The 12881-nt window shown below is 37.3% G+C and overlaps 1 protein-coding gene across 1 annotated transcript; it reads left to right on the forward strand.

Moving 5' to 3' along the window:
- The first annotated feature begins 631 nt into the window (after positions 1-631).
- Positions 632-12491, forward strand: LOC132155002 (zinc finger and BTB domain-containing protein 47-like). Its single transcript, XM_059563764.1, has 6 exons — positions 632-1112; positions 2362-3624; positions 9535-9682; positions 9783-9898; positions 11358-11502; positions 11583-12491. Exons 1-6 carry the CDS (start codon positions 1110-1112, stop codon positions 11972-11974), a joined length of 2067 nt encoding a protein of 688 aa, XP_059419747.1. The 5' UTR covers positions 632-1109; the 3' UTR covers positions 11975-12491.
- The last annotated feature ends 390 nt before the right edge of the window (positions 12492-12881 follow it).

The raw sequence follows: 12881 nt of genomic DNA on the forward strand, positions 1-12881 counted from the left end.
ACAGTTTACTGTCGAAGCAGATTTTGATGTTGTTTCAAATATAGGAAAGTGTTTCATGCACAGTGTTTTCGAGCTGATTATGATTTCTTCCCCATCAAACCCTAAAAACATTACATTAACTAAAACAAGCAGCGCTAATGTCAGCTGCACTACATTACAGCACCAAACTAAACTCTACTATACAGGCCTAAATTATACTAAATAGCCTAAGCTGGTTAGCTGGTTTTAACCGATCATTCAGCCTGGTCATAGCTGGTCATCAGGCTGGTTTTTAGAGGGGTTTTGACCACTTCTTCAGCTGGTCAGGCTGGGAGACCAGCTAAAACCAGCAACTTCCATCTTAAACCAGCTAAGACCAGCCAACCAGCTTAGACTGGATTTAGCGTTTTTGATTGTTTGTTAGTGATTTTTCCCTAGCAGGGACCAAATCTGGGATCAAGTCTGACACTAATAAACACTTTTGCTCTTTGGTATGATAAACTAGATATTTATGTTCAATACATAAAAAGTAACTTTCTTTCATAGATGCAATAAATTGTGTTTGGGGCTTGGGGTCATAGAAACATCTCAGGAACAGCTGTGAGCGCAACGATGTCCTCGATAAGAGCGTCCACCGAGAAGCTGTGTTCTAGCGACCCCGCGCGGCCGCAGTGTGGCTCTGTCCGCGGTGAACCGGTTCACTCCGCTCCGCTGTGGACTCGCTGACCCCGCCGTTGTGGTCTCCGACTCTGCAGCAGGCGCCAGGTGTTCAAGGAGACCGTTTGGACACATCCAAAAATGTGTTCTACCTAAGCGATTATTCTGCCTTTTGTAACCATAACTTCGCTTCGAAAGCAGCGGATTGTGGTTTCCCCCCATTTAATCACGTCCCTGTCGCTTTAAAGCTGCAGACAAAACGACCCATATGATTTTCGACCTCCAATCATCATCACTCCCCCGGACGAGAGTGCGAGCCCTTCTGCATGCGGACATGAAGAAAAAGGACAGATGTCAAAAATGGTTAGAAGAATGCAGAGCGGATATAAGACAGCTAATTTCTTGAAAACGAAGCATTGAAATGCTAAGGAGGCGAGACGGCACTCCTTCGAGGCAGAGAGCACTGAAGCATCATGGTAGTAAGACCCTTCCTTCTCTCACAGATCTCTGACTGTTTACTCGAGCGACCTGTAGAACCTGACACACGTCAGTCACATCTCAAAGATGATGTGCATGGCATGCAGATGTGCTGATATCATGCACAGTCTCCACATCTGTCGAGACCTTCGACAACTTTTTGCTACTTTTTGAAAAGATGCTGGTGTAATTCATGTTATTATCGAAACAGCTGTTAAATTTTTCTATACAAACCTTAGTTAAAACTACACTTACTGTAGGGGAAAAACCGTCTGGGGCAGTGCCCCTAAAGGGACACCTTTGTAACTTTTTTTTTTTTACCTCTAAAAGTGGTAAATATGTGGTGGTGATATAAATATAAAGTGGTAATATGTACCCTAAAGATAGTAAAATGTACTTGTATGGTACTTTTATAAACCCTTTAGGGCTACAGAAGGAACAAAGGTGTCCGTTTAAACAATTTTTGCAAATTGTTTCATGAGATTGTAGCTATCTGTCCCAGTTCATGATTTAAGAGAATACCGTGACTTATTGTTTTGTCTGTAATAATGTTTTGTTTGTAATAATGTTGGTATATATAGTAGAACTGGGGCGTATAATAATATAATTAAACAAAAGATAAAAATATCAAACTTGACATTATGAAAGAAATAAAAGAGAATATTTTTTTTAATTAATATATATTATCTTCAATATTTGCTTGTCTGTATAATTGGATGACTATATTATAATAGTAGTGCTAACTGTAGTGCATGGTTTCATGAGCACTGCTGTGTAGACAATGGCATTTTTTATGACAACAACTTTATCTGTCTTTATCTGCGCACACACACACACACACACACACACACTAGTTGTTCAGGTTATTGTTACATTTTTCATAAAAAATGTAATGGCTGTTAACTTTTAAACTGTTGTCATAACACTACTTGTTACTGTTCAATTGTTTCATGAAATCTCTGTTTTATTGATGAAATTGATTGAAATAGATATTTTAATGTAATTCAAATGCAATGTTGCTCTGTAACATTATAAATTTAAATATAATTAAGTGAATAAATCAATAAAATAATTTAATAAATTATGTTGTTTATAAAAAGTTTTATATTATTAGAAATAGAATTTAAAATGTATAATTTGTTTGAGAGTTACCTTTTAAATGACAATTAACACCAGCCTGTTGTTTGATTGCAATGTAAATCAATATCTAACAATTGAATCCCAGTTCAATCTGATGTTCTGTTGTAGCTCATAGTGGAGAAAACTTCTGAGCATTCATCTGCAGAGTTCTCCCTCGTTGAGGATGTGGCCCTTCACTGCACCTTTCTAATGGACAGGTTGAACAAGCAGCGTCTGTTTCAGCCAGATCTATGTGACGTAGACATTGTCCTCCTGCACCACCAGACTTCTTTCCAGGCCCATAAGGGTGTCCTAGCAGCCTACAGCCCCTTCTTCCACTCACTGTTTGCGTCGAGTAAGGAGCTGCGGCGCGTGGAACTCTCTTTGGAGACCCTCAAGCCTCAAGGCCTGCAGCAGATCTTCAACTTCATCTACACCTCCAAGCTGCTGGTCTCCAGCTGCAATGCCCAAGATGTGCTCAAGGCTGCCACAGTGCTCCAGATGAGTAACATCGCCACTTCCTGCAAGGAACTCATTACTAGAGGCTTGCTGGAAATCAGTCCCTCTGTGGACCAAACCCAACAGGAAGTCAGTGCTCAGAGCAGGACCAACAGCAGCCCGGTGAACTTCCACATGGAGATCAAGCAAGAGAAGGACCCGACCTGTGCCAGGATCCATGGAGGGAAAAGTGAAGCAAACCCATATGCTGTTCAGGCTGGCGATGGGCGTCCAGTGCAAGTAGGTGCTTGTAAAGTAGAAGGGAAGGAAACAGAAAACCTGAAGGACCCTGAAGATCTTGATTCATTTAATAGAGAGCAAATTATTGTAGAGCTGAACCTGAACAACCAAACACTTAATGTGTCCAAAGGTTTAGAGGGAAGTGCTGCAGTTCAGTCACCCTCAGGACAACAGCTTCCTGGCAAAGAAAGGAGGAGTAATGAGAATGTTGAGGAATCAAGAGACAATGTGGCTTTGGAGGAGGAGGAAGATGAATGTGAGCAAAGTGAAGATGATGATGATATAAGACTTGAAGGCAGCAGTGAAGAGGAAGCTGAATACACATTACCTGCATTTATGTCTGAAAGACCAGTACGACAAACCCGAGCTTCCGCTGATGCTGTCACAATGGTCTCCAAGAGAAAAAGTGTTAGAGAGAGGCAAGAGACAGCTCATGGAGGGAACAGTGAGGAGCATCTGGACCAGGATAGCTTAGAGTTTCAGAGCTTCACCTGTGTGTGGTGCCCCAAGACATTCAACAACCGCCGGTGCCTGGAGAAACACATGAACGGGACACATAACCGCAGACATATCTGTGACAAGTGTAGCAAACACTTCCTAATGGAGAGCGAGCTACTGCTGCATCAGCAGACCGACTGTGAGAAGAACATACAGGTAGGCTTAAAACTTAATATTAGGAATTAAGAATTTGTCATATTTATATACAAATATGTATTTTTAAATTCAGAATGACATTTGAAAACCTTATTATATATATACACACACACACACACACACACACACATATATATGTATATATATATATATATATATATATATATATATATATATATATATATATATATATATATATATATATATATATATATATATGAAGTTGTGTACACTCTTCCTAAAAATGGTATAAATTAATTCACCAACATGAATACAGAAAATACATATTTCTGAATGTCAAATGTTTGGTAATACTTCACAATAAGGTCACATTTGTTGACATTAGTTAAACAGATTAGTTAACATAAACTAACAATGAAAAATACTTCTAGAGCCTTAATTAATCTTATTGATTCCAGCATTTACTATTGCATTATTAAAATGAAAGTTGTATCTGTAACACTTTAGTTTAGGGACCAACTCTCACTATTAACTAGTTGCTTATTAGCATGCCTATAAACAACACATTGGCTGTTTATTAGTACTTATAAAGCAAATATTCTGCATGACCATATTCTACATCCCTAATCCTACCCAATACCTAAACTTAAAAACTACCTTACTATTAATAAGCAGCAAATTAGGAGTTTGTGGAGTCAAATGTCGTAGTTAATGTTTTGTTAATAGCGAGAATTAGACCTTAAAATAAGGTGTAACCATTATATCTATTAATGTTAGTAAATGGACCTGAGCTAACATGGATTAATATTGAACAGTTGTATTTTTATTATTATTATTATTACAACTAATGTTGACAAAGATTAATAAATACTATAACAAATGTATTTTATTGTTAGTTGATGTTAGTTAAAGCATTGAATATAGTTAACAAATTAAACATTGTTGTAAAGTGTTCTAGGGCTGTAGTACTCGAGTCCGGTCTTGGACATTTTTCTGTCGTCTCGGACTTGTCTCGGACTCGTTGCATTTGCACTCGGACTTGTCTCGGACTTGGCCATTGGACTCGCCAAGTCTTCTAGTTGGTCTCGACCGAGTCCAGCAAAAAAATAAAATTAAAAATTTCTCCTTCAAAACAAAACCACATTTGCATGATGTCGCGACTGAAAACGTGTGGGAAACGCTAGGCACGCCGCTCTCCTTATTTCCAAAGCACTCTGTAATCTGCGCTTGCGCTCCAGTGGCGTCTGCTGTTGCTGGGCAACCATGACCTGCTCTCCATGAAGACGCAGAAGTTTCAGCAAAGAATAAATGGATTTCCAGCACTAAACATCCCTTGTAGTAGCTCTGCTAATAGATTCATTTAAAAAAAATGGCTATCCTTGTACAGCTATGATCATCTGTTTCTCCATCTTAGCTTTCAGTATTGTTCCGGGAAAGGATGTGCATGACCAGCGGTGCACTTACTGTGACCTGAAAAGTTTAGATGTTTCTAATTTAATTTTCTACCTGTTAGATTGTGTTTTATTTACGTCTACACCTAGATAGCCTTAAATGTACCCTTTACAATAATGAAATACTAATTATTGTTGTACAGTATAGGGGTTGCAAAACTACTGAGTTACTCGGCTACTCGTGGTTCATGCTATTGTAAATGAAAACACATTAAATAGTTTTTTTTTTATCAATAAACGCGTATTAATGTATAGCCTTATGCAACAATTACATATGTAAATTTTAAAAACTTTATAATTATGACATTACATATTTACATTTTCAAGTAACAGCCAGTATTTTTATCTGTAACAATCACAAAATTTTTCCTATCTGCATTCGGATACAACATCGTACAGTTACTTGATAAGACCGTTATGACTTTTTAGATTTTTTTTCGTAGTTATCACTGAACAAGTATGTCTTGTTAAACTAAAATAATATTCATCATGCAAGCAGAGAGATGTTATGACATATATATATAAAGGTAAATCAGTAGCAAAACTCGAGAGGTTGAAGATCTGATTGTGAGAACTTGTCATATTAATATTTGTATTTGTAAGTTAAAATTTACACTCACAGCTCTAATGTGAAAAGCTGAATCTTTCAATTTGCACACACAGACAATGATCCAAACACTCGTGTTTTGAATTGGAAGTTGTAGATAAATAGTCACAAATGTGTAGAATGACATTCACACAAAGAAAATGACATACACACATTTTTACGACATATTTACTTTTGCACTTTACTTCAGTTTCGCTGCACAACGTCAAGTCGGCACTTACAACCTCTCAGATCTGGAAGTACAAGTTCAAATCCTAGCGCTCTGACTTTTGCTACTCTTTTTGCGGTATTCTGTTGCAAAACTCACTTGTGCACTTGTATATGCAGATGTGAGAGAGCAGAGCTGGGGGCGGGGCTTTGGTGCGAATGAAGACATTTTATTGGTCGATGCCCGCCCAATGAACAACGCCAATTGTTTTCACTGAATATCCTTAGCTTTGACAGGATTTAAAGACACTGCATTCATTTTGCCATTCAGGTATTATCTAGTAGACAAATAATGCAACATATTTTATATGTATATCCCACTGCATATTGCAGAGTAAACTCGCATGCTTTGATCTCACCGCCACGCGGTCACGTGGTTCATGGAGCTATCAATAGTACTAAACTACACATTTTGTCAATATGCTCGAAATGAACTAATTGGGACAGACAGCAGTTTCATTATATTTGCAGCGATTTCCAGTAATTTGTAACACTTAAAGTGCATTGATTATGCATGGATAACTACGTTGACTAATGACTATGCGTTACAATAGCATTTTATACTGGAAAATGGAACAGCATTATGTTCTCATACTCCTCCTTGGCAGTTAAATGTGACTAAACAATTAAGTTTAACTTTTAACCAATAAAATAACTGTACTGCATGTTAACTCAGTCCTGTTTAGTTAATTTGAAGAAATCATGGTACTAAATAATATGCGCAATAATTATGATCCATGAATGACCATTTGAAATATAACATTTTCTAATATGGTTATTATTGATACTACAATAACTGCAGTATTTAGGTTTAAATTCCTGTGCAAAGAGGCACGCTTTAAATTAGAAGCATTTGGTGGCCAGAAAGATAATATTCATATGCAATTCCATTGCTTAAACACTAGATGGCCTTGTTGATGTTTAATAAATACATGTATTTAGCTCTACTAGTTGCTCAAAACAGTATTTCTGGTCATAAGTGCTTATTTTTTAGGTTTTGCTGTTTAATGTACATTTAGACATTATTAAACACTCGATTTTTATTAAAAAAATAATAATAATAATGTTGCATTTAAAAAGGTTCATTACTGACAAGCAAATTGGGAATTTAACCCAATGAAGAAGTTAAAATTATTTTTTACAAAACATAAAAATAATAAAAACAGCATTATATTGCAACTCTGGTAGAGTGATATGCAGTGGGATATACATATAAAATATGTTGCATTATTTGTCTACTAGATAATACCTGAATGGCAAAATGAATGCAGTGTCTTAAAATCCTGTCAAAGCTAAGGATATTCAGTGAAAACAATTGGCGTTGTTCATTGGTCGGGCATCGACCAATAAAATGTCTTCATTCGCACCAAAGCCCCGCCCCCAGCTCTGCTCTCTCACATCTGCATATACAAGTGCACAAGTGAGTTTTGCAACAGAATACCGCAAAAAGAGTAGCAAAAGTCAGAGCGCTAGGATTTGAACTTGTACTTCCAGATCTGAGAGGTTGTAAGTGCCGACTTGACGTTGTGCAGCGAAACTGAAGTAAAGTGCAAAAGTAAATATGTCGTAAACATGTGTGTATGTAATTTTCTTTGTGTGAATGTCATTCTACACATTTGTGACTATTAATCTACAACTTCCAATTCAAAACACGAGTGTTTTGATCATTGTCTGTGTGTGCAAATTGAAAGATTCAGCTTTTCACATCAGAGCTGTGAGTGTAAATTTTAACTTACAAATACAAATATTAATATGACAAGTTCTCACAATCAGATCTTCAACCTCTCGAGTTTAGCTACTGATTTACCTCCATATGACAAACGTTTAGTGATCATTTGAACACGACTGAATCCATTCAATGCGCACATTTTCATTACTCAGAACTCTTTGAGCGAGTCTTAATGTTTGGTGAACTTCACTAAACAGATGTGTGTGTGCCGCGCAAACCAGCAAAAGGTAAAGGTAAACAGCAAACATGTAGGACAAGTAGACAATATATCCGTATCTACCCTGATTATTAGCCTACTCTTGAGAGAGAACTGATTTGGTTTTTGAGAGACTGAGACGCGCAGCGCGGCTGTTTGATTGGTGAGCGCGCTGTGCTTATTCCATTCATTCGTATCATATCGTAGCCTAAGCTTTAAATATTTGCCTTTTAAATATATACAAATAATATAATGTGTATGATGTATTATTATAGGTAAAATTACTCTTGCAATGCTCTGATTTCTGAGAGATGCACAGAGAGGCGACAACAATGCAGCGTTTGATTTGCGCTCTTTTCACTCATAAAGTTTACATTCATTCACTTCTGGCACTGATCCCCTGGCTCACCTGTTATCTAGCAAACACCAGACTGTGTCAGCTTCAGCCGAGTATTCAGGCAGAATTATTCATTGTCCGTTATTCGTTTTTAAGCCATTATCCGAGCCATTCTGAATAAGGTATTTGGCTTCAGGCACAACCCTAATTATTACATTACATATTTTATTTTTACATGCAACATAGATAAGGTCATATAGTAACAGCTCCACGCAATATTGTAATCCTAAAATTCACGTCGTACTTGCAAACACTTTGTATGCATTATGGTAAATGCATGCTGGAGTAGTCTAGTCGATTGTTTCCGACAGCGCTCGACTAGTCTATGCAATCCTTAGTACAGTATGACAAAAATTTAGCTGTATTTATGTGCGCATGCCCAGTAGAGCCAAACGTATCCCTTCTAGCCATGCTGCGCGCATTTGTCATATCCCGAGCTTTGCGTGTGTCTGTGCACTGTGCCAAGGCATCAGTCATATACATTTTTGACCACAGACATAATGTCAGCAAAAGCAGCATTATTAAGTAAATAAAATGAAAATAAAGTACATAAAAATTATTTGACCTTACAGTTCCAAACTTTGTTCTAGAGGGCCAGTGTCCTTTATAGTTTAGCTCCCAGGGTCGGACTTATTAAAACCAGTACTCATTACTAGGGCCCCTAAGGAAGAGAGGGCCCTTGAAAAGTATGAATCTGAAATAAATTTTATTTTACCTGGATATTTTCATGGGTGGGGGGCATGGGGGCCCATCAGGACTGCCTATGCACAGGGCCCGGGATCTTGTGTAACGCCCCTGTTAGCTTTAACCCTAATTATACACACTTGAACCAGTTAATCAAGCTCTTACTAGACACACTAATCTTCCAGGTGTGTTAAGGCCAGTTGGAGCTAAACTTTTCAGGACATTGGCCATCCAGGATCTAGTTTGGAGACCCCTGTCCTACAGGGTTGTTACTTAGCACATGCTTTTTGATCATTACAAATAATAATGTAAAATTATTTTCTTAGAAAGATATGGAGATATGCCGTCTCTCGCATCACATACATTATCAGTAGTTAAGTATGTGATCTTGAAGAGGACCCTTTTTTCTCTCATTTGGACTCGGTCTTGACTCGGACCTGAAACTTTTGGACTTGGACTTGACTTGGACTCGAACCTCTTTGGACTCGGTCTTGACTCGGTCTCGACTAGTCCTGGACTTGGACTTGACTTGGACTCGACAAAGCTGGACTTGACTACAGCTCTACCCATTTATGTTTTTCTTTATTGCAGACACTTTTATTTGTAATTGACCCAGGAACATTCAAACCCATATAAATGCTGATTGCATTTGCTTTTACTCTTTGTCTCATTTTGTAGTGTCTAACGTGTGGAAAAGCTTTCAGGAATCTCTGGTCGCTCCATGAGCACAATAAAACTGTTCATGGCTATGCTGAGAAGAAGTACACTTGTGAGATCTGTGAGAAGAAATTCTACACAATGGCTCATGTACGCAAGCACATGGTTGGTGAGTTGTGTTACTGCCATGTTCTCTCTCAAACCTTTACTCATAGTCTATACTTTAAACAGTAAACTTTAATTATCTGACTAATCACTGTCTTGTTCAGCTCACACAAAAGAGATGCCATTTACCTGTGAGACATGTGGCAAGTCTTTTAAAAGGAGCATGTCACTGAAGGTCCACTCTCTCCAACATTCAGGAGAGAAGCCTTTCCAGTGTGAGGTAAGGTCAAATTAAGCAATAAAGTAGATGAAGCTGGGACTATTGTCATTATTTCTACATAAAAACACATAAAAATTTATTGAAACAATTATTTATTTTTCAGCTAATTGAATATTTTAAGCAAATTCATTAAGTGTCATTCTATTACTATTAGATATAGTCACTGATGCCAGTAAGTAAACAATAGGGAATGGTAAAGTACCATTTTTCAGAATAATTTCTATATTGATTTGAACAATTCCGATTCATAAAATCTCAAGAATTATTTTTACTTTATTATTTCGAAGATTTATCTGACTACATAGTTGGAGGATATATAAACAAAATAATTGCAACACCGTAAATAATGATAGCGGCATTAACATACAGTATCATTTAACAACATATAGTTTTATATGCCGAGCATCTAGGAGAGCACCTAGACATGTAATATAAATGCTGACAACTGAACACTATGCTATCTCGTAACATCATAACAGTATTCTTGAGAATCAGTCACTTACCTCCATAGTCATGAACACATTTTTAAAACATAATATTTTAAAGACTTTATTATTTCTCAACTCTACAGCTGTGCAATAAAATTCACTATAAAGATTCACTTTTCATTCATAAAGATGGATTGAAAAAATGTGCCAAAAACGTCTTCTGGCAGAAAACAAAGACTTATAAGATGAAACTGACATGAAATGACCATTATAACCTGTCGATGACAGCAGAAGATCACTCATTAGCTCAGTAGCCTTTTAAACTTTTTTTTTTTTCACCTCTTGCTTTTGGACTATTATAACTAATTTTAGTACTTTTACTGCACTAAAGTATAAAGTGCAGGAGGTCACAAAGTCTCATGCCATTTAAAAAATAAATATATAAGCACAGACACCAACTGCCTAGAAGGTACATTATTTAAATACTTAACTAGTTAACTACAAATTAAACAAGTTCATTTTTAATGGCATAACAGTTAAATAATAATGCATTCAATATTTTGAAATATTTTTAGATTAATTAAATTTGTAAGTTTTATCTGTAACTGTAGAAGCTGTTAAATATATTCAGCTAACAGACTTGTTGCTGCTGTAGTTTTTTTACTCTCTTTTAGTCCGAATCGAAGCTCTGTTTCTGACAGCGGCTCGTCAGATGTTTTGTTTCGTCTGTTGCTTTATCACTGTCCATCACAGCAGTGACTCGCGCGGCACAGTGTATCAGATTCACTCGCTTAATTTTTTACACTCGAATTTGTTATTCTTGAAACTATATAAATGGACGTTTGGTCCTCGTAGACAAACAAAAACATTTCTTAAAATTTTTGAATGGATTCATTGGCATTCCACTCATAGCACAATTGATTTTGACAGTTAACCGGAAATGACTGAGCTGGCTTATCGGAAACCAGGAAGTAACCGTGCACATTGTCAGTTGCTGGCCCTGTTCGAAATTTGTCCACTCCTTGTCTTAGGTCTGCAGCGAGCGATTTCAGTACAAGTACCAACTGCGCTCTCACATGAGCGTCCACATCGGACACAAGCAGTTTATGTGTCAGTGGTGTGGGAAGGACTTCAATATGAAACAGTATTTTGATGAGCACATGAAGACACACACAGGTGAGACGCTCGTACACAGTTATAGCACTTTGAAAACTTTTATACAGCAAGTCTAAGAGGTCTGCTGTGTTTTTTCCTAGGAGAGAAACCATATATATGTGAGATCTGTGGGAAGAGCTTCACAAGTCGTCCTAATATGAAGCGGCACCGGCGTACACACACAGGAGAGAAGCCTTACCCCTGTGAAACATGCGGCCAGTGTTTCCGCTTCTCCAACATGCTGAAAGCTCACAGAGAGAAGTGTTCCCAGGACAGGAACCCTCCCCTGCTGGACTCCTCTGGTGTAACCAATCAAATGGAAGAACTGCCAGTTGGGATGGAAACACTGAGGGATATTAACCCACATCTGCATGGCGTAGTCTCTTTTCCATTATCTGTGCTCCACTCAGTGGACGGGGGTCCGTCACATTCTCAGCTGCGTTCCCTTACGCCGCTCTACTCCGCTGAAAGCACAGACTCCAGGAACCTGTAACCACTGCTCTGTATTATAATATTGTTTCTTTGTGATGCAGAGACACTTTATATGTAGCAAAGAGTCTAAGATTTCATGTTAGTCTTAGTTTTCACATCATATTCTCTGATACTCCTTCTAATATCCCTTCCATTGTTGACGGAGTCCTCCATGCTATGATAATCCCTAAAGAGGCAAAAAGTATTAAGTAAAATACTAAAAAACTATTACCTAGATGTAGAACACTAAATGTAAGACATATGTGCTTCTATGTACAGTTTATTAACAGAATAATAACATAGACAAAAGCATATGGTTTATATAACTTTGGGTTTGTTTTTTTATGTTTAGATGCTTTATTTTATGTCAAATTTGGTCAATAGCACTATTGGTGTTTGGGGTGATGACCTGTGATATATATACGTATATGGATATATACAAGACACAGTCTTATTGGTGAAAATGTTCAGTCAGTAGATCCTGTTTCTGGCACTTTACTGGCCTGTCAGTGTAAGGGGTTACATAAACATTTGTTTAGCCCTTACATTTTGTGATAGTTTTATCATTTCTGTTGGAATTTTTTTGTTTTCTTTTTTCAGACGCACCTTAAAGATCTAATTGAATGGTTTCTCCATCTTTCTCTAAATTGTGAATGACTATTATTTGTATGCTGTCAACAGCTGGAAATCTATGAGTCAAGCATATGGCTCATTTGTTTTGTTAAATAAATTCACATCCTCGAGGGTTTGTGTTTTTGGTGGTGTTCAGATTCATGAATGTGTTTAGGCTGAACTTGTGAGTCATAAAAACAACAGCAGCCATTTAACAGGTCAATTAGTAGAGATTGTATTATATTATTAATGAAAAAGTCAGTTCTCCACTATTTAGTGTTCTTCCCCTTCTCAAAGTCTCATGCACACTCTAATGT

Source organism: Carassius carassius, chromosome 12 (assembly GCF_963082965.1).
Source record: "Carassius carassius chromosome 12, fCarCar2.1, whole genome shotgun sequence".
Lineage (NCBI taxonomy): Eukaryota > Metazoa > Chordata > Actinopteri > Cypriniformes > Cyprinidae > Carassius > Carassius carassius.